The 22431-nt window shown below is 43.2% G+C and overlaps 2 protein-coding genes across 3 annotated transcripts in view; one reads left to right on the top strand and one right to left on the bottom strand.

Annotated features, from left to right (window-relative positions):
* The window catches only part of LOC117493382 (retinoic acid-induced protein 1), a 30777-nt gene extending 25051 nt beyond the window's left edge, over positions 1-5726 (top strand). The window contains 4 exon segments of the mRNA XM_034143909.1: positions 2-664; positions 875-968; positions 1994-2043; positions 4387-5726. Coding sequence (XP_033999800.1) covers positions 2-664; positions 875-968; positions 1994-2043; positions 4387-4395 — 816 coding nt within the window. The 3' untranslated portion in view covers positions 4396-5726.
* Positions 5727-6147: 421 nt separating this feature from the next.
* On the bottom strand, positions 6148-20561 carry srebf1 (sterol regulatory element binding transcription factor 1). 2 transcript variants are annotated; one of them, XM_034143202.1, is made up of 19 exons: positions 20221-20561; positions 17695-18303; positions 16261-16571; positions 16010-16117; positions 15681-15917; positions 15452-15566; positions 15054-15211; positions 14689-14899; positions 13702-13886; positions 13308-13569; positions 12860-13026; positions 12400-12568; positions 12183-12291; positions 11921-12030; positions 11005-11137; positions 10698-10863; positions 9691-9906; positions 8903-9014; positions 6148-8176 (listed from the first exon to the last, which is right to left on the bottom strand). In XM_034143202.1, exons 1-19 carry the CDS (start codon positions 20324-20326, stop codon positions 7956-7958), a joined length of 3705 nt encoding a protein of 1234 aa, XP_033999093.1. In that variant the 5' UTR covers positions 20327-20561; the 3' UTR covers positions 6148-7955. The 2 variants fall into 2 exon arrangements, with proteins under 2 accessions (XP_033999093.1, XP_033999092.1); XM_034143201.1 differs by having other exon boundaries at positions 14689-14902; positions 20221-20560.
* Positions 20562-22431: the final 1870 nt, after the last annotated feature.

Here is a 22431-nt window from a genome sequence, read left to right as displayed (position 1 = left end):
AAAAAAAGGCATCCTCAGAATGAGAAATCCTTTCACAGTTGCAAAAGGTGTGCCAAACACTGCTGCCATGCTACAGGGACCCTTGGTCAAAAGGGATCTAATTGACAATTGTCTTACATGTTGCCTCTGTGGAAAGCCAGCAAACTACAGAGACCTAGGTGATTTGTGCGGCCCCTACTACACAGAGGATTGCGTACCACGGAAGATTTTGACCATGGAGCACACAGAGTCCCTCAGGGAAGAGTCACAGAAAACCGACAGTAGCAGCAGTGACGAACCGAGCAACTCTTTAAAGAATGAGGGCGAGGGCAGCACAGAAAAGGAGGGCGGTACAGAGGCGTCAGCTCAAGAGGGCAGTAGTAGCAGGCACCATCATTGGCGCTATCGGCGGGCAGAAAGAGCCGAGAGAACGGGTCAGGAGGCTGGTCCACGAAGATTAACGCTCCGAGAGAGGTTCAGGAGGATGCAGCAGCTTCAGGCTGTCAGCTCAGGGGCCTCGAGTGACCAAGAGAGGGGGGGCAGTGTGTTTCAACGGCTACAAGTAGAAGCAGAGAGTAAAGAGCACTGGGCCCATGAAAACTGCACCATCTGGACCAAGGGGGTAGTAATGGTAGCTGGGAGGCTCTACGGACTGAGGGAGGCTGCCAGCAACTCAGCCCAAGCGGTACGATAGCAATTATAAACATGAAGTCAATTCTAAAAATGTGTGCATGCTAACGGAACTAAAAATACATATGTTGCAGGTTCTTTGAGAAATTGAAGTTAACTTTTGACTTTTTTTCTCTTTTTTCCCTCTCTATGTCCCTCTATTGGTCATTTTGAATGTTACTATATTGGTCTTGGTCCATATGTCCGTCTGTCTGACTAACTTCAGAGCTGCTTCAAGTGCCAGATTGTGGGGGCGTCCCTCAGCTGCTGTTGGAGAGGATGCTCTCATAAATACCACTATGTCTGCGCCAAAGAGATAGGTAAGAGACCACAGCGACAGAATGAAGTAAGCAACAAGGGATGGAAGTGTGGAGAGAGGTCAGAAAAACTGAGGGGTACTGAGGAGCGATATTGGGAATGTGAAATTGAGCATGAGTTTAGAGGGAAATGGGTAGGGGAACAAATAAGGAAGGTAGGAACAAAAGGATAGGAGAGGGAAGAAATCAAGGGGATGTGGGTGGAATGAGAGAAGGAGAAAGCATCAAGAAGTAACATTATTGAGTGCGAGAAAAGATCTCTCAGAGTGCTAGGGGAGAAAGAGGAAAGTGGGGAGGGAACAGAAGCAGGGAGCCTTGAATAAAGGGGATGATGAGAGGAAAGTGGGACCCTGGAGTGTGCAAGAGGGAGAGGGGGATGAGATAGAGGGAGGAGGGTGTGTATGCGTGCATTATTGACCACAATTATTGACCCCTGTGGCTCCATCCATCCATTCTGCTGTCTGGGGACTTAAAGTGCATGTGTGGGTGTGCGTGTGCATGTGTGCGTGTGCGTGTGCGTGCGTGTGCGTGTGTGTGTGTGTGTCTTTGATCATTGTTGTCAATATAAGTTAGTGTCTGTGTGTCAGCACATGTGTTGTGTGGCTTCCCCTTACATTACCTCATGCCAAGGAAGTACAGTGTGAGGATTAGAAGGCCTGCCACGTCTGCCGAGCCTGCACAGGGTGCAGAGCGAGGCCCTTTTTAATCCTGCTGAGTGCACCAGCCATATCTGACTGCCTGCCTGTATCGCTACTCACCCTCTCAGCCTCTCTCTTTCTTCTGTTGCTCTCTCGCTCTTGCTTTCTCTCCCTCTCTTTCTCCCCCTATCTGCCTCTGTCGTGAGCATTTTTCATTTTAAACTTACCTGTATGTCATATATCATTATATTTCAAGGGGGGGGGGGGGGGGGGGGGGGGTGGCGGTCTGTGCACTCGACTCATGCTATTGGTTCATTTGTTATTATTGTCTATCTGCAACATTGTAGCTTATTCTCTTCTCCTTTTCTTTGTTTCTCTATTCCTGCTTAGGCTGCACATTCCATGAGGATGACTTCTCCATCAAATGTCCTAAACACGAGGTAAGAAAATGACTAGTGAATGAATGGTCATTAATGCTCATATTATTTCTTTTTGAGGGTTTAAAATACAGCATCCTGCTTTAACAGTGACTCATACATTGAAAAGGGAGGGAGGGTTGGATGGAGAAGATTTAGCATCTCCCAGGGTAACAACCTTCAGATTTGTGTGATTTCATATATTTTCATGTAAAGTGGGCGTCCACAGGATTGCATTTCCATTAGAGCTCTTATAACCTCTCTGCTCAAAAACGCTGTGCATTTGGTTTTGGTTTTTTTCTCCCTCATCCCGCTCCCCATCGCACAAAACATTTGGTTCACACATTTCTGTCACAAGCAACAGCACCGTGGCTGGATAGACGATACTCTGCAGAACAGAAAACTAAATTGTCAGCTCTTGTAAAACAGAAAGAATCAGAGGGGGGAACACAAAGTTTCAAGTTGGTGTTTGTTGTATCACACAACCTATTATCTACTCCAATGACAAGAGAGTCAGGATCTCAACTTGGGCTGACCAATATTTTGTTACCTAATCAATATGTACCCAATGACCTTGGCAAACTGAACCCATATCAGCCACCAGTCGTTGGGTAAATACTCTGTTATGTGACCTGTGTGTATTACTGTCACTCAACACCCACTGTTATGACTGCCTACCGCTGCAATTACAACGGGTTACTGACTGTGTTCATATGAAACGTCCACTCCACAGTCAGCTTTCCTGTAAGACAGACGCCATCTGGTGGTGACGAAATTACACTGCAGCACAAAGAGGAAGGTCAAATGCAGAGGGGAGGGGGGGAGGGAAGTAGAGGGGGAGAGATGCTGACATTCAGCAGGGAGCAGCGGTGCATTGAGGCAGCAGTGGCAGTAGCCTCCCTCCCTCCCCTCTCTGCCTCTCTCTCCCCTTCCTGTTCTCCTCCATGCAGACTGACGGGGATGAAAAGCTGGCTGATGATCAAAACACCCCACCCAGCATCACTGCTTGCTTTCCTACCCTCATGCTTTCTCCACCCTTACCTCTCCCTATTCCTCTTGTTATTTTCTCATGTGCTCGCCTTATTTTGCTTGCTTCACCTCTCATCTCCTGCGAGCTCTCTTTTTTTCCTCCATTTTTTCTAGTTGTCCCCCCTTCATCCCTTCTCATCCCTTCCTTCTTCTTTCTCATCTCATCTTCTCCTCGCCTCTGCTCACCTCAACTCCCACGTCTGAGCAGCAGAAATAGAGTATGTGAAACAGAGAGAAAAAGGAAAGGCAAGACAGAGAGAGTTGTTGTTAGCGAGCTGAGGCAGAGCTGTCATCAGCTAAGGGATCTGAAGGTCTGTGTGTGGGTCTGTGCTGCGCCAATTTAGGCTGAGCAGCCTAATCAAAGAGAAGAGCAGGGACATACGAACACACAGACACACACAGACACAATCACCACCCCACCCATGGGTCCCCCTCTGAAATTCTCCCTCTGCCTGTGTTCACTTGGTTTGAGGGCTGGAACACACATATTGATGAAATCTCACACACATGTAGCGCTAATGGACACACACTGTGCGCTTCTACACAGGTTTATTAACAAGTTACATGTAAGCTCACTAACATATGCACATATTGAGCGGCAGAGAGTGAAAAGACAGTGTTGTGCTGCGGCTGAGTGGGAACAAAAGAGGAATGGGGGCAGTTACATCAGAGAGTGACAGCATAAAAGAGACAGGGATTGGAGGAGAGAAGAAGGGCAAGAGCGACAAGCCGCTCTCAGTGAAGGAGGAATTGAGATTGAGGGGGAATTAGTTAATTTAGGGAGGTAAACAGAAAGAGAGGAGAGGAAGAAGGAGGGAGAGGGAGAGATAAAAGAGAAAAAGCTGCTCTGAGGGCCGGCCATAAGGATGGGCAACAGAGAGAAAGACAGAGAGAGTGAACGAGAGATACTTGGGGGCTGCAGAGGAGGAGAAGGGGAAAGAAAGCGCTCCTCCACCAACACACCGGCGCAATTAGTAGGCGTTCCTGCTGTGTCTTTCTCAGTGGAGCTGGTTCACTGGCCAGCTGCATCCATCTCTCCACCGCTGCACACGGCAGCCAGCTCACCTTCATGTCTGCAGATCTGCACAGAAACACTCACAAAGCTGCAGGTACAGCACATAGCTCCCACCTGCAGAATACATAGACGCACATTTATTGCAGCTTTTGTGTTCATAAAGCACATTTTTAGCACTTAAATAATGCAGATTTTCTGCAATGCTGTGGAAACAATGTGGCAGTCATAGAGGGAATACCTCAAAACCTCTGGCAAAGCTCATTTATCTTCCTCTCTGCGTGTATTTATGAATTCATAGCTGTCTCTCTTCCCTTTTTCTACAGGACCTGTAAGATATTCCAGTTCATCACCTCCAACACCAACACCACCTCTCAGCCAGGAAGGCGTCACTTATCCAGCAAGGCAAACAGAGATGTTGTCCTAACAGCCACCTATACCTAAAAAAACACAAGGATGACTGATGGCGGGCAGGCACATCAAGCCAGTGGAGATGGGGGAGGGTAAAAAGGCTGCTCTGAGGTGGAGGTAGGAGCAATACAAACCCCGGGAGAATGGCTCCGCAGAGAATAGCTGCTCCCTGAACCCCGGCCCGGAAACGTGTTTTCTCAACTGAGCCCCTTACTGGGAGGCAGAAGGCAGCGGCACTGTTTAACAGGAGGAAAGACTGCGCTTTGGAGACTGTGTGTCTAGAGCCCAGTGCACAGGGGGGGCTGCTTAAAATGCAGAGCGAGGAACGTGTGTGTGTTCTGCCTTCGGATGGGTTGCTATCATATTCAGACACCTGGCGGACAGTGATTGGACAGGAGCATCCCTCTGGCCACCTTGTCTGTGAGCCAAGAAGTGTGTCTGTGCGCGTGTGAGTGGGATAATCACGTTGTCATTCTACAGCCACACCATCCGTGTGTTTGGGCATTATGTGTGTGAGTGAAGAAGTTCGTCTCCAAGATGTCATTGCATCAAAAAAGCAGCAGCAGCAGCAGCCAACCACTGGATGTACTATCTCAATGTGTGTGTTTAAAACAAGAGACAAAACGAAACAAAAAAGGAACTGTACATGATGACGTGCTTTACAGGTTCTAAATATTCTGATATTGAAGAGTTCCGAAAAAAAATGGACGCAGTATTTTACTATAATGCTCTTATCTTCGGAGATGTATTTTGATGTGCATTATGACTATACAACATCATTGCGTCACTCTTGGTATATGTCAGGCTTTGTTGTAATTCCGAAATTAACAGAAAAAAATGAAAAAACTAAACTCTGTTCAAGAGTGTTACCCCATTTCAACTGTGTGCACATTCAATATGTACAGTAGGCGACGCCATCATCACTCGACAGGTTGCAAATCGGGGCTCCGAGGGTCCAACCGGGAGTCAGGTCATCTCACCTCATATCTATGTACAGTTCAGAAGTATTACTGTTAAACATTGCCATCATGTATGATTATTTCACCCACAACAACATCGCAGAAAGACACACATTCACTCCAGATTTCATAACACTCCTGTCTGTTCGTGTATCTCAGATGTAGCCTCTTTCACTCTTCCATGCTATGTAACAACGCCCTGGACAGGGTGTGAGTTTAAGTACTGGTCATATCAAAAGGAGACATATTTAAGTATTAGAGCATAAAAGAAAGCCACACCAAACGTTCTCTTTTATGAAGCTCATTATTTAATGGTGTATATAAGTATTTGAAGCTGTTTAAATGTAAGATGTGATGTACTATTATAATTGTGTATAGTATTTCCTAGAGATGTTTATTTTCTATAAAATGGAATATGTTATTGCTTATAAAATGTTATTAAAAGAATCCATTGATGAAAAAAAAATTACCTTTTTCGGGAATGTCACTTGTCATAAGTTGGAGCATGTCGTTTTATTGATTTCCATGTCTATTTGTTTGAAATCGATGACACAGCATCACTTTGTTTGAAATGTTTTTTGTAACGCCAATGTTAAATATACCAGCACCTTTCATGCTGCTATGACCAACGCCTGCTCTTTTTTTGTCTTTCCTGAATACGCACTGACATCAACACCATTTGGATCAGCATGGCATCACCGGGCAAAGGGACCACAATGAGTCAGAACAGTGTTCATTATCAAAATGATGACAACACTTCCAATCTGGTTATACACATATCAAGCAATCACAAGCAAATGATTACGGGTAACTATTACCGATATCAATTAACCTTTGACATTTGCTTACAAAACGCCAAAGGAGATTCAGTTCAGAATAATCACAGATTTTCTTTGGTCAAAACTTGTTCTTGCCTTTTTCATTCAACCACAAGAAGTGCATCATTTCGAGTTTGGAAAAGGGAGACATTTAATTATGTGTATTACAATTACCCCCATTCAAATGGAAAGCACCACAGGAAACTGTCAATCCTTCCTTACAAAATGCTTTAATATTTACATTATAAAGAGATGAAACCGAAGAACAAGGAAGAGATGGAAATATATCAAAGTTAAAGAACACATGAATAACACCTTTAGACATTGCTATGTCTCATTCATCTCAATCCATCATCTTTCAGTCCTTCACATTAGTGACACTTTAAAAAACATGCTCGTTCTGAAACAAAAACACATGCCAACGATTTTCTTACAGTCCTTTAAAAATCAACAACAATGTGTGGTTCTTTAGGAACATTTAACTATAATGACTGAAAGAGCAAGTGTGGCTCTTCGCGTTGGAGCTAAAAAGGAAAACCAGTTTCACTACAGGCCCTCTTTGGATAAAAAACGAATCATTTGAAATGTTCTTCATTGTGTAACTTGTTGCAAAAGTGCAATAGGTTCACTTTATAGTGTTTAATCTTTGTGATGCCAGAGTTGGGCGCTACCAATATGAAGAAAAGAAAAATCGTAGCTGCATACGTGTGCAACAGTGCAAAAGGTCAATTGAGTCAGACGATGTGATGCAAATAACTTGCACTTGATTTTGACACCCATTGCCATGGCAACACATTACAGTAACTCTATTATATGGGCCTGGAGAAAAGCTACCAAATAAACTCAGTTTAGAGGAAGAAAATAAGCATTATCAATCTGCTTTGCAAAATACTTCTTACAGATTATAAATACATTTTGAAATATGTACACGGCAAAACAAATAATGATCTATATGAAAATAACTCCATAAAGCCACATTTCTATTTATCTCGCAGGGCTAGTGCAGATTGACACATGGAGCGTCCAGTGGGTCACCTCTCCTGGCTTCAAGTCAAACTTGATTCAAATAAACTTTAACACTTTGTGAACCGGCGGAGTGGCTTCCCACTGAATGAGCCAATCAAGTCCTTTTCCTCAACGAACAAGCGACGCCTCACTCTGCGGCCAATCAGAGCAGCCCGCCACTCCAACCCACTGAGCAGTCCTGCTTAAGGTGCATTTATGTCGAAAAGATCGGGGTGGGACTGAATAAGTGCAGGGCAAATATCTCTTTCATGCTTCACTCTCACACACACATACACACACACATACACACACACTCACACACTCACTCACACTGAACTGTCTACTTAGAGGACGTGACGGCTCCTCATTGTGGTCAAACTGTGGCACTGCAACCGAAAAAAATTTCTTTTATTCTGGTAATAATCCATAGCAACAAGAGTGTTACCTCTACACACACAGTGCGTCCTGATGTGGGGATTAGGTGTTGGCAGGGACAGTCCATGAGAAAAATCTGTCAGTTTGATATGAATCTGGATAGTTTAGTCAATCTGTTCAATAGCTGCACGCCAGAGATGCCAGAGAATGTGTGGCTGTGTCTCTGCTGATATTTTCTTTTTTGTCTGTGTGTTTTTGTATCTCAGAGATGTTTCTATATACAGTGTCCATACATGTCTCTCAGCCCCTCCCCAACCTTTCTGCTCTCTAGCTGTTGGTGACAGTAGTGCCGCTGCCCAGCTTGATGATCATTTGCTGGCAGTCGTGGAGGGTCCTCTTGTCTCCCAGCTTCTCCAGGGTGCGGGCAGCGTCTGCCAGCATGCCCACCCGTTGGCCGGGGGCCGACAGGAAGGAGGGGGGAAGGTAGCGGCACGCCAGCATCACAGCCTCCGCCTGCTCCCGCTGGCCCGGCCGCGTCTCGCACTCCTCTGCACACAGAAACACAAAGAAACGTTGTTACCGTGGCAATTTCGGAGGAGCTTTACGATGTCATCAGCCACTGACGGACAATAAGACTGCAGCAGCTTCTTGTTTAATTACTGATGGGATTTAGTGTTGTGAACAATTGGGCAAAATAGATTAGAAGCTGATTAGAGCTACTAATTACCGCCATTCAGTGTATCCTAGCTTTTATTTAAAACGAAGCAAGAAAACACACATCTAAAAACGCTGCTTGGAGAAGAGCGGAATCCACAGTTGAAGTTTATCAGTAAGTTTCAAAAGTTTTTATTTGCCAACTGCTTTAAAGTTAATTAATTACAGCTTGATAACTCATTAATATAACTCGTAAAACAATGTGCAATTAAGATTATGTTATCAAAGCCTCCACATGGCTTACAATATCTGAGTATAGTCGATACACAAAAAAACCCTACAGATGCTGAACGCCTGAACACATCTTTAGAAATATGATGCCACCTTTAGTTGGTTTAATAGGCAATCCATAAATGGCAAATACATCAATAAACAGAATATATCCCATCTGGTAAATGAAGGTTTGTGGACAAACATAGAAATAGAACAGACATTTAGAGCAGCAAAAAGTTAACTAACAATTCCTCCTACAGACAAAATTACTTCTTTTTTAAAAACCTTTATTTAACCAGGTGGTCCCACTTGTTGCATAGTTGATGAAAATATTAAAATAAACACACCTGTTTTGGCTCCGGGCGTTGCCCTGCGTCGCAGCGAGCGATCCAGGAGCTGATGTGTGCGGGTGGGACTGGCCCCCGCCATCAGCCTGGCTGTAGCTTCATGAAGGAACAACTGGAAAGAGATGAAGGGAGGTAAATGAGGAGGAGGGATGGTGACTCATACAAATATCCAGCTCTACCTCTTTGAAGCCTAGTGAATAACGCTGCTAAACACTTGCCTCAGGGGTGTGTGTGTGTGTGTGTGTGTGTGTGTGTGTGTGTGTGTGTGTGTGTGTGTGTGTGTGTGTGTGTGTGTGTGTGTGTGTGTGTGTGTGTGTGTGTGTGTGTGTGTGTGTGTGTTGTAACACCTCCCATCTAATTTCCACAGAGAACTGCACCGTGGCCTGCCTGCAAATATGTGCACAGGAAGTATTTGGATGTATATACAGGACGCTATGCACTTCTCTTAATGTGTTGCCATTTTGGCTGACTGTGGCCATTCCAGCCCTTGATGCCTGTGCCTCGATACTTTAAAATCGGTTTATGAGGATTTTAAGAGTCATGTTTTTTCTTTTTTTTTTAATAAACTTTTATATTTATTGAATTTTTGTTTGCATGATTAGTCATGGTTTTCAGTGCTTGACAATACAAACACAGGAGTTGGTGTATTCATCTTGTTTTGTGTCTGTCAATTGTGTTTGGATGTCTGCTTTTGTGTTAGAGTGAGAGGAAATCAAATTAGAAATCAGTCTAGACTAAATGAACGTTTTGCAAGACAATACATTTCCTTTCAACTTTGCAGTACGTACTCTCCGCATGGCAGGCCTGAAGCTGTGTGCCAGTTTGCGTAGGGAGCTGAGATCTTGCTGAAAGCCTTGGAGCTCCGGTGGGGAGGCCTGGTGGACCCCCGCAGGGCCGCTGGTGCCCACCAACCCTGACCCCGCAGGACCGGCCCCCTGCTGCTGCAGGCGCCACACGTTGGTCCTCATCACCAACAGGAGATCACACAAGAGCAACTGGACAACCTAAAGAGAGAAATGGCCAAGAATAGGATACATTAAAATGCTATTGATGCTCAAAGCTGCAGTACAGTAACAGACTGATGACCTGGATACTGAAATTAGAGTGTAATTATTTTTTAAATAACATGGTCATTATTATTATTATAGTGTTAATGTACACGCTAAATCGTGGCATTAATTGTAATTGTAAGAAACAAACATTCAATACTCAGAAGGATAGCACAAAAGATCACAGAGATATTAGCCGGCTCCAGTCAAAGATGAAGGGCATTGTGTGTGTGTGTGTGTGTGTGTGTGTGTGTGTGTGTGTGTGTGTGTGTGTGTGTGTGTGTGTGTGTTCTGCTGTTAGTGGGCCAGCTCTGTGTTGCACTGCAGGAACATTGCACTCCGCTGAGACACACATGCAATGCAACTACAATGCACCACAGCTCTGGCCGCAGACGTGCACACACTGTGAGCTACCTATCCACCAGCATCACCATCTGCTGAGCGCCAGAGGGGAGACCACCACCCTATCACAGAGGAGCTGCTGCAGGGGGGATTCACACTCGGTGGCAAAGTGTGTGGCGTTGTATTGTGAAATATGTGTGTGTGTACTAAGTACTAAGTAATTATGTATGGGCAATTCTCTCTGTTTACAATGTATGCACGCACATGTTTTGGCACATCTGTCCCTCTGTGCATTTGTGTGTTTGCATTTTTTTGTATTTCTAATGCAAATGTGGTTGCCCTCATAAAACAAAAATATAACGAGCAGAGTGCCTGTGTGTGATAGTGTGTGTGTGTGTGTGTACCTTGTCTAAACTGGAGCTGTGGCAGTGGGGTCCGAGGTTGAGGCTGTCTCGAAGCAGAGCGCTGGCCTTGTCGCTGTAGCTCAGACTCAGCTGGCAGTTTTCAGGTTTGGACAGCAGAGCCCGCACCGCCCTGAATGTGTTCAGACACGCCTTGGGCAGAAGACTCCTGACAGAGCGAGGGATCAGAGAGACAGAGGACACAGGTTAAAGAAGTGGAAGTGTGTGTGTATGTGTTCTCTGTGGAAAAAACCTGTGCCACACTCTTAGGCTGGCAGGGGAAGTTCCTGTGTGTTCATGTCAAACTCACTCTGCGTTCTGCAGGCTGCGCGGCAGGTGCTCAACAGTTGGGTACAGTCTCTCTGCTGCGGCGTCATCTCCTTGGAGCCAATTGATAATCACCACGGTAACCGAGGACCACCACTTGGAGTGGGGGTCGCAGCCTGGAAGTTGGAACAAAAACGGTGAAAAGCGAGACACCCACAGACAAACAAACAAATGCAAGTATTTGAATCCCCCATTGCCCACTTTCACATTTAACATGAATTAGAGTGCGGGCACACACACACACGGACAGCTGCTGTCTGCATTCTGACCTCTGAATCAATCCGTTTCACCCCTCTGGCGTAATCACAACATGCGGAGAGAAAGCTGCCATTTTGACGACTCCCTCATTTGGGAAAATTACTCCATTTAACATTTGGGCAACACGAACAAACTTCTGACACTGTGAGCAACCTGAGGCTCTGCCAAGAAAAGTCTCCTAATAAAATCCCTGCTCCCTCCCTCCCTCCCTCCTCTCAAGGTGATCACAGATTTGACAGCACTGAAGATAGATGAAGCAATCTAGTGGATGCCTCCCTTTCACCGAGTCCCCTTTCGCTCAGATGTGTGATCATTGAGGACAAAGGAACGTGGAGGGAGTGTGCAAGTCAACCAAATGGAAATGAGGTTACTCAATCTCGATAGTGTAAGAATTAACTTTATCCATCCACTTATTATTTTGCAAGCACATTAGGAAAATCAAACAGTCAGGGGAAGGTGACTGAAGGACGCTGTAAAGGCAAATTAAATTATCTCAAATAGAAAAGTAGTAATGAAGGAAGGAGCCCTAATCGAAAACTCAATGTGTTGATGGGACCAAGCAACAGAAGCAGTCTTAGTCAGTAAGAGTTTTGGTTGCCATGGTTTGCATCTCCTCGTGTAAATAAAGGACAGGCACTTACCGGTCACAGTGGCCATGTTGGAGCCGATGGCAAAGGACTGGGAGGTGGCTCCAGCAGCATCTGATGCACTTATCAACAACTGGAGATACTCCAGGGCATCAGCATACTCCCTGAGGAGGGAAACACACTGAATGGTTATTCTCCACCACAAATATTACTACCAGTTCATTTTGTAGTTATGCTATCCTTTGTTTATTGTCCAAATGTAATGGTATACACATTTCAGTTTGGCAAACAGTATTAAAAACTGTTATTTTCTCACCCTTCTCCCTGGTCGGGGCTCTTCTCTCCTTGAGGCTGAGCCACACAGTACAGAGCTTTCTCCAGGAGGTGTTCCCTGAAAGCCTGAGTCACCTGGGCCAGAGGATCCACTGTGAGAGCACCAAGAGATCATTAACATGAGGAATACAACTGTGTGCGTGTTCAAAACAGAGGTCAAGGCCACATGGAGTGTGTACTACATTTGTGTCTGCACTGACCAGTATTGCCTGCCTGGCTGTAGATGCTTTCTTTAGGAGTGCTGCGAATAGCCCAATCCCCATCCACAAAGAAGCGATGACCTAGAGGGTGACACAGCCACTGCATAGCTGGAGGAACGCTGCCGCTGGACGACAGGCACGCCTGGCGGGCGCTGCTCAGGAAAACACGCTATCGGGATTAAAAAACGAAGTTAAGTTTCATTTCTAACATAAATTGATTATGGAGAGAACAACACAGCTTATAGGTCACAAATGATGTTTCCTCAGGTCCCAAGGTCATGTTAATTAAACACGAGGCAAACATAACCTCTAAATTACTTGCTGTTAAGTGAATACTATTTGAACTCTAAACAGAATAATGTGCAAAAGCGTCATTCTGACAGCATCCAAGCATAAAATATTCAATAATGTGTCAAACGTAGCAATTGGCTTTGTGCATGTGCAAACTAAGGGGACTTACAGAAGTAAAATGCAGGATCCTTGGCATGCTGGCTTTGACCCGTAGAGCTGCGGACACGTAGACCTCAGCCAGACTGGCTACAGGCAGACAGGAGCCAGCACACTCTGCCAGGTTCACTGCACTCAGAGCCATGTGCACTGCTGACAGGTGGCTGCCATTCAGCTTACCTGTACGCACAGAAATAAGACAAGAAAATTATATGTATATGTTTTGAATATATATATATATATATATATATATATATACACAACAGTGATAGAATAATCAGGAAAAGGCTTTGCAACGTAAGCCAATAAACCTTTTTTCTTCTTATCAACATAAGCTGACTTGTAAAAAAGGGGGACGGAGCTTTAGTCACCTGATATTCTGCCACTACAATTAGCCACCAGATAGTGTGCAGTCTCCCACACCGATTTAATTTAGAAACAGTGTTTTCTCACCAACCCACCTGTCATGTGAAGCTGATGCAGGCGGTGGTAAACCAGGGCGGCGTCCCGGCTGCTTTTGCAGGCGTCCTCCTTCAGGGGGCGGTCAGACCGCAGCCCTCCTGCCCTGGCAGCCAACCAGCGGCCCACCCAGAGGCGCTGGAGGCAGAACCTTAGCAGGGACCAGAGCGCAGAACAGGCCAGGTCCAACTGGGAGATGGGTAAGGGACGACCAAGGGCCTTTAGACACGTCCACAGGTTCTGACTGGCCTGGGCGAAATCTCCCTGGGGAGGAAGAAATAAGAAGAGATCAAATGAAACTCCTCAGGCAGAGTGCTGGCATGTAGAGCTATCCTTCGGAATGTAATGTTTCTTCAAAACGTTGTATCTGTGTGTATTGAGTAAAAGGAAACATACTCTAGCCAGGTCCAGGTCAGCCTGCTTGCGGTGCCTCCAGAACAACACAGAGGATCCAGAGTGTGGTCTGGTTACAGGCTCTCCATACACCAGCAGTCGGACCAGAACCCCCGACACCAGAACACCGTTCACCAGCCACACCAGTAAGGTTGGCAGCATCCAGTCCATCCAGCCCCACGACTCCGCTGCAGAAAACTCTTTTCATTTAATATTTTGTAGTCATCATTTAAACTTAGACCAACATTTCAAGATTGTTGAAGTCATTATTGTCTAATCTAAATTGTTACTTTAAATAAAGTATGTAAAACTTAGTTTACCGTTTACAGTAAACTGTTTTTTTTTTCTGTTTGTTTATTCCACAAGTCAACTTGAATTGATGTTTTGATTATCATCAAGGATATGCTAGCTCCGGTTTCCTTCGCGTCTGATGTGAGACGCCATGAAATACAAATTTAAAATATTGAAATATTTTGTAGTATATTTTGCTAATTAGTTAGCATAATTCAAGGAGAACTTTTAAATTCAAGCATATTCCTTACATTATTGTTAAACATTCCAGAAAAATTGAATATATGTTTTCCACGAAAATCATAACATGAAGTAGGGCTGCTCGATTATGGCAAAAATCATAATCTCGATTATTTGGGTCAATAATTGATATCACGATTATTAAAAAACGATTATCCATTTACTTTGAAAACATCAATTTATTGAAAAAGAAAATGTGTAGTATGTTTTTAACAGTTGATTACCCTGAACTTTAAGTATAATTCAATTGAAAAACCAATTAAAAAAAAAATGTAAGATTCTTTTTTTTAAATAAAAAAAAAAATCGTTTTATTACGATTATGTTATTTTCATAATCGTTGCAAGCCAAAATCGTAATTGCCAATAAAATACGATTAATTGAGCAGCCCTAACATAAAGTCAGGGCCCTTAAATTTCCGAGCAGCTCATTTCTGTGACTCTCTACTGACTTCATTCTACCTGCGATATCCACACCCAGGACGCTCCTTCCTGTGTGAGGTGTGGCTGCTGAGCTTCCAGCTGAGCTGCTGCCGGATGCGCAGAGCAGGGCAGCCAGAGGGTTGAGAGAGAGGAAGAGGAAGGTGAAGGTGCACAACGCCATGCGGGAACGGTCCAACATGCCACCAGCGCTGCCTCCTGCTGCGGATTTGTCCACGATGCCCACAGTAGGCTGCTGAGTTGAAGAGAGACAAGAGAGATACATTTATATAAGCAAAACATAATGATTGACAGAGACTGTAACGTCATATTTTATTCTGTTTATGAAGTACAATGGTGATGGCCCTGATTCTAAATACGGCATGAATCATGCAAAGCTTTAATACCTTAGTGTCCTCCACCATCGGACTGTCGGGCTCTGAGTCACTGCTACAGTGAGAGAAAGAGGTGGGGGAGCCCACGTCAGAAGCAGGTGGGGTGGGCAGCTCATTCTTCACATCAGCTGGTGCATCGACCTCCATGGTAACCAGGTCCTTGAGAGACTCTGAAGAAAGGAAAGAAGCGGAGAACAGTTAGAAGGTCAATCAGCAGTGCAAAAGTAAAGACATCTTCAACACTCAATTTCACCTACTCAGACGCTGTAGAGGACTGTTTTCATTGCTGTCAGTACAGTAGCTAACTAAGACCTCATCACAAAAGGTCAACTGAATGACTTCAAGAAATAGAAATGAATTGTCGAGACCCGTTATGGAATAAAGAAGAGCGACAGGTTTAAAGCACGTACTGTTTTTCTGGGCTGCCATTTTAAACGCCATGTTCTCCTGTTTGAGCTTCTGATTGGTCGACTGCAGGAAATGGATGTAGTCGAGGGTTTTCCTCAGCACTGCAGACTTGTTGAGCTACAAGAAAGAAGAAACATCACATTATAAGCTTCTTCCTCTTTTCAATGTTGATGATTGACAGATCTTTCTTTGACAAGGATATATTGTAAAGCAGATAAATATCTTTCTTACCTTGGCCTCGGAACCAGCCACCAGATCTTTGAGCTCGAGAATTTTGTCATTAATAGAGGAGCGGTAACGCTTCTCAATTGCATTGTGGGCTGTGCGCTTCTCTCCCTTGTGTGGCACGCCAAACGGCTTGCCGCTGATTGCGATGCGGTTAATGGGCATCTTATCAGTGTCCATCATGACTGGCACCGTGGTCAGGATGGTGCCACCGCCCATAAAGGCCTGGAAGGGCAAAGACCGCTGAAAATTGAGAAAGACAGTTCCATAAAGTATGCACAGTAAATCACATTTTGATTATTGTATGAAGTCAGGGTTGCATTTGATGTGCCTACCTGCAGTGAAGTGCTCTGTACTGGGGTGGTGCTGGACAGGGAGGTGGAGGACGCCATAGTGGTCAGCAGCAGAGACTCCGCCTTGATGAACTGCGGCTGCAGCAACACCTGAAAAGATACACACACAAAATAGACAAAATATCAGTATAGATACACAGTTCTGCTCTTGGCTCTGTAAAACACAAACAATGAGTACACTGAATTTGATTTGCATGTAGAAGTACATTCAGATGCCAGTCTGAAACACTTACAGGTACTTGCTGCATTTGCTGCATTTGCTGTACTTGCTGCACTTGCTGCATTTGCTGTACTTGCTGCACTTGCTGTACTTGCTGCACTTGCTGTACTTGCTGCACTTGCTGTACTTGCTGCACTTGCTGTACTTGCTGCACTTGCTGTACGTTGGGTGCGATTGTTTGCAGCGGCGGGCTCACTGACGTGGCCATGAGGGGAGACGTGGTGGTCAGCCCTTGGAGCTGAGCCTGGATGGTCATTGACTGAACACTTGGAGGCGAGGATGACAGGATGGTGGTGGGTTGGCTCACACTGCTGGGACTGGCAGCTGGAAAATAGTTGCAAAATATTATTTTAACCTTCATTCAAGGATGTATAATTGTATGCAATATCCACATTTTATAACATGCCTTTTAGAAACTTGATAATGCATTTCAAAGTTCTAATGTAGTTCTACAGTGTATTGAATCATTGGATTACACTTAATTTATGCAACAACAAAAAGACCCCTATATCCTTAAAATATAAATATTTTTGAACAGTCAGATTCCAGTACTCAAACAACAAACCTCTACTTTGACTTTTTGCAGTTAGAAATCATACAAAAATAAATAAAAGACCAATCATTACATTGCATCAGTGGATGGTATCATCTTATTTCTGCTTTAAGCGCAATCTTTAAAGATTAAGCTGATATATATCAGATTCTAAAAATCCAGTATTTGTACTCCTGTGATGTGGCACATTGTGAAATCTTTTTATGATCTTTGAATCTTAAATGACCTTTCACCTGTTACATCCTTAAAATATTTTATTAGCTACTATTAATCAGATAGAAATAAATACTTGTTATTATTGGTTTAAATGCAACTCTATTACACTTGACACAACATTATTGTCCTGGGTTTCTCGGTCAATAGGTGAAATACAATCCCACTGGAAGTAAGTGTCAGCAGCATTCAGTGTGTAATCTTTTGTTTCTTATCAGCTCTATCTGGGTTGGAATTTACAATCACCTGTCAGTAAGACAAACGTGGAGTTTTAAAAAATAGTAATAAACATTTATTGCATCTAAGACATTATAAAAACAATGTTTATTTTACTACAAAGCATTTTTATTTAGCTCGCAGACTTTCAAACCCCAGAGCAAAGTCTATAAGATTAGGAATTGGATAGATTCAGTTAAGGTTGAATGACCTAGTGCCCATTATAAATGCAATACACTTTGCTGGGCAGTGGGGTTACATTAGGGTGTCAGTTAGGATTATTTTGGAAAATGTCTTGACTTTATATTTATAATTGCACCACATTCAAAAGCTAAAAACCAAAAAATGAAGCATTGTCTAAAAACTGAAACTACTGATCCAAGTATGTCCTAAAAATGTCCATAACGAAATAGAAGCTCTTCTTAGCACTGCAATAAACCCTTATGATGATTAAAGAGTGCTTACTTGTGTAGCTGTTCACGGTGCTGTAGTTGATCAGGATCTGTTGGGACTGAGGCTGGATATGAAGTGCCTGCTGCTGGGGCTGAGACTGAAGCTGAGGCAGGGGCTGGGGCTGGGGCAGAGGTGGAGATGTGGGGGCTGGCGCAGTGAAGATGGCCTGGGGCGTGGAGGTGAAAGCTGGGTTTGGTGCTGGTGATCCATGAGGTGAAGCTGCCTTTGCTGGGGCCGACGGGCTGAGAATGGGTTGGGGCTGCTCCACCTGGGGCTGTCTGAGGGCCTGGGCCTGTGGGGGGGAGGCCGGCTGAAGCCTTTGTGTGGAGTTGGGCACCTTGGCCAGGGGGGACAGCTGAAAGGTGGGAGGCTGGAAGGCCTTGTCTGGGGTGGAGGAGCTGCGGGTGATGGGAGGGCCCAGGAGTGCATCCAGGTGGGGGCTACTGCTTAGGATGGAGGGAGGTGGAGGTACAGAAGTGGTGGTGGTGGTTGGAGGGGAAGGTAAGATGATAGACTGGGTCAATCCAGGAAGCTCTTGGGTGGGAGGGGGCACTGTGTATGGGGGGTTATCAAACAGTCCTCCAAACTCCATGTCCTGGTTGTTGATGAGCTGTAGCATGTCTGAAGAGAGAGAAACATTCACAACTATCAACACTGCCACTGACTTGCAATATGTTTCTGTTGCAAATTGGTTCTAAACCAATATTTACATACATGTTTACAGTATTAACTATATAAGAAAGGGAGAGAGCCCTCATAAGAAAGCTACAGAATAAAATAGTACATTTGCAAAATGCTTTAATCCCTGTATAAAACAAACAAACAATGCAAGCATCAATTACAAATAATAAATGCTGACATACAGAGTAAAAACATAACAAAACTGTGGACAAAAGACCACCCAAGTAACAGATACACATCATTTGTAGTTTCTAAACGTCTTCATCGTCATCATCCCCTGTGCAGTCATACTATTATTATATTGCTGCAGTTATGGGTGAAGGCAGTACAAAAGACGAGCAGAAAACACTCATGTATTGTGAAAAAAGAGTTGTGAAAGTAACATGATTTTGGTCTTGAACATATGAACAGTAGATATCTTGAAATTATCCAAAAGGTATTTTTCCTATATTGAGTAATGAGCTTGAATAATAATGGTTCAAACGGTATACTATTCAAGGTGCATTCAAGGCACTGTTAGATGTATTACTCTAGAAAGATGCAAAATTAACCAAATATTTTATAATCTCCCAATTTGATCTGATGAAGTGGCACACATAGCTGAAAAATAAAAACTGCGTGTATGTTGTATCTGCAGTGAAACGCAGCTCTCTGGAATTACAGTGCACTGTTTTGTATGAGGTGATCGCTCTTGTCCAATCAGAGCGCGTCTCAGGGACTTGCTATGCCGATCAGCCCAAGACAGGGAAGAGAGCGAGCGCTGTCTGTGGCTGCGCGCGAGGTTACCATCGAGCAAAATCACACAGGGTTACTGTCGGTCAAATTTAGGAAGGTGACGACGAGTAGGTCTGCAGGATGTGCTTTACCGAGTACAGTTTACGCAGTGTTGCTTTCACAAATAACTTTTAACAATAACATCTGGATATCTGGAAAATCCCAAGGAAAACAATATTATAATGGATAATTAAACAATGATTTCTTGAATATAACATCAAACGAGTAATGTGAATATCATGGCACATACATAAACAGTTGAATTTATTAAGATTTGCACTAGCTTTCAATATAAAAAGAATAATAAACGTGTAAGAAGAATATCACCATTACACATTCATAAATAGTTTAATTAATTAAGATTTGCACTAGTTTTCAATATAAAAAAATAATAAACGAGTAATGTGAATATCACTATGACACACATATAAGCAATTGATATATTAAGATTTGTACTAGTTGAACATTTTGTGTTACTACAAACGTAAATAAGCACGTGTTTAAACAGGAATACGAAATGTTTCATTGGAGCACATTGTAAGAATAATACTTTTAAGACACATTTTCTGCATATCATGTGTAAAATTGGTCAACCGAGGCGGTGTGAACCCATGAACGAGGAATGAACGGCAGTAACCCCTGTCTGTGGAGTTGGGGGCGGGGCGCACGACCACCTAGCTGCACGTTAGCCTCACCCACTAGCATTAGAATACCCTCTCCTATATTAGGTTAGAAAGATTGTACGATAGCATTCGTTACGATAGTACAAGAGAACAATGTAAACAAGACCGCCTTTCACCTCAGAACCGAAGCAAGCCTCTAAATAAAATGAGTTAGCTGAATAGAAGCTAGTCTAGCTAATGATGAAAGCTACGTTGTGAACTGAAACCTTTAATAACCACTGGTAGGGCTTTAAACTCGTATACATGAGATGTATATTACATATTAGGAGTAAAACACATGATGCAAGCCAACAAAACACACATAGCATGCAGAAGGTTAATTTATAAGCTGTGTTGTTGGTTTAGCTGCAAACCTTAACACGACTGGATTAGCTAGCACACACACTGTCACGTTTCTTACCATCAATGTCGCTTAGGAGAGCCGTGTCAATATCATTCGGGTCATGAAGCGATAGAGTTGGATCCAAGTTATCCAACGAAGGATCGTCAAAAGACATGCTGTTCATCTTTACTCTTGTGTGTGGCTCCAATGTAGACTTGACTGGCTGTAGAATCGCTCAGAGGAGAAACACTTCCCTACATTTGCCAAAACGTCTGATCCAGAGTCTACCTGAAACAACGTGAGCTGTAACTTTTTTTATTGTGTGTCAACTAACTGCTCACTCCTACCCCCATGATCATGCAGGGAAACTTGTCAAACCAAAGCCAAACACTGGAGCTCATTCAGTACTAACGTGCTTACAGAGGCAGCCGGGAGAACCCACCTAGCCGACCTTGATTGACAGGCGCGACAGCCAATCACTGCCTGAGTACCAGGTTCCCACGTCTCCTGTTTCTCAGGGTTGTTTTGATTATTTTACTGAAGGTGACAGCAGCATGTGGAGCTCATGCAGCGAGGGAAGAAATACTAATTGATTCAAGACATATTACTCTAGTAAAATAGAAATGCCACAATCCAAAAAAAATGATATACATGTCAAAGTCAAGATTCAAAATGTTACTGAAGTAAAACTAACACTGTTTCCCTCTGAGATGCAATGGAATAGAAGTATAACGTATTGGATAATGGAGACACTATTGTAAAGGACAATTTTGTCCAAAGTGTAAACAGTACTTGCCTGGGTAAATTAACCTATCAATAAGCATGTTATAGTACAACACACTGGTATAATGGCTCCAGAATACCTAAACATATCTATTGTAAAAGTATTATAACATTGTTATCTACTCTGTTTACATGTCATGTGTTTTATATAAAATCAGGCACACTGTGTATTTTCAGGGAAACAGCATGGATGTGTTTGGTTTATTGTGGGCTTGACCCTAACAGCCAATGAGAGCCAAGCGGGCGTGAGCTACTGAAAGCAAGTTTGTTTGACTCGCACCAGCGGCTCTTCCTGTGGAGCCAGTGAAACCGACCAATGAGAAGGTCAGGAGCCGAGTGGGGTGATCTGACATCACATATCTGAGTGATTACATCATGTGTTTCTATTTTAGCAGCAGGGGAAATAACCTGAAGGATACAGGTGACCTGAGATATTAAAAAATGAAGTCATTTTTAGTTTAAGAAATATATATGAAATACCAAATCCAATAATTGTGGATTTTACACATGTGAATTACAATTGTGTGTACAGATAAACTTCGAATTTGTCTTTGCAAATTAACACTTCTTCAAGTAAACAACAAGCACATATTATTAAAGATGTAAATAAAGGCACACTTTATTTATAGATCACCATCAGCTAAATTAAAGCTATGATGTGAAAACACTGAAAACAAAAGGGGGACACCACAAAAGCATAGTGGGGAAATAGGTCAGTGACCTAGAGTAGCACTGCAAAGTTGTTGTCAGTGACGGGATGTTAAAAGCCTGTCAGCAAGCCTGGTATTGTTGTTGATGGGGTGTGTTTGTGTAAAGGAGCATGTCTTATTCACTTGATTTGGGAAATCTGCCACTTTGCTAGAAGTCCATTCATAGTGTATATGTTTGGTGAAATATATACAAAGCCATTACTAATCCAATTTGTATGCTATAGTACAGAGATGTAAGAGTTTTAAAGAGATGATTAATATCAACCACCAAGATATTATTAAATAACTCACATGCTCCAACATTTAGAGATTTTGTGTGCTTGCAAATGAACGTAACAATTCAATATGAAGTTGCTTCCAGACTGGATCGAGACACTTCAGTCAATGCGAAATGAAAGGAATTTACATGTTTACCAAAACAAACATTTGAACAAATGAGAAACAAGACGTAATAACAGTAGGAGTTCATTTGAGATTGTTTTGAAAGGTGTGTGTAATAGACTGAATATATATATTTTTTTAATTAGAAAGTTAGGTGACTAACAAATATAAAAATGAAGGCAAAACACTAGAAATATGATATAGGGGGACTTTTGTGTAAAATTACAATTCATTTTTAGTTTTGTCTTTCTGTCATTTTCAGTCAATCTAATGAGAATTGTAACAAACCATTAATGTAAACAGGGTAGGCAAAAGTAAGTTATTGCTCTTCTATTTGAACAGAGTGGATCTTATGTACATGAACCAACATGTGGGAGTGGGGGGGGGGGATGGTGGGGAGGCTCATGTGACAATG

Source organism: Trematomus bernacchii, unplaced genomic scaffold (genome assembly GCF_902827165.1).
Source record: "Trematomus bernacchii unplaced genomic scaffold, fTreBer1.1, whole genome shotgun sequence".
NCBI classification, from domain to species: Eukaryota; Metazoa; Chordata; class Actinopteri; order Perciformes; family Nototheniidae; genus Trematomus; species Trematomus bernacchii.
The sequence above is the reverse complement of the archived record's forward strand: the minus strand, read 5'-3'. Positions and strand labels throughout refer to the sequence as shown.

Coding starts and splice junctions, on each gene's coding strand:
- srebf1 (XM_034143201.1), bottom strand. CDS start 20,326: ATGAACAGCATGTCTTTTGACGATCCTTCGTTGGATAACTTGGATCCA. Junction 15,567..15,680: donor TGGCTGGTTCCGAGGCCAAG/GTAAGAAAGATA, acceptor TCTTTCTTGTAG/CTCAACAAGTCTGCAGTGCT. Junction 10,864..11,004: donor CGCAGCCTGCAGAACGCAGA/GTGAGTTTGACA, acceptor TCGCTCTGTCAG/GAGTCTTCTGCCCAAGGCGT.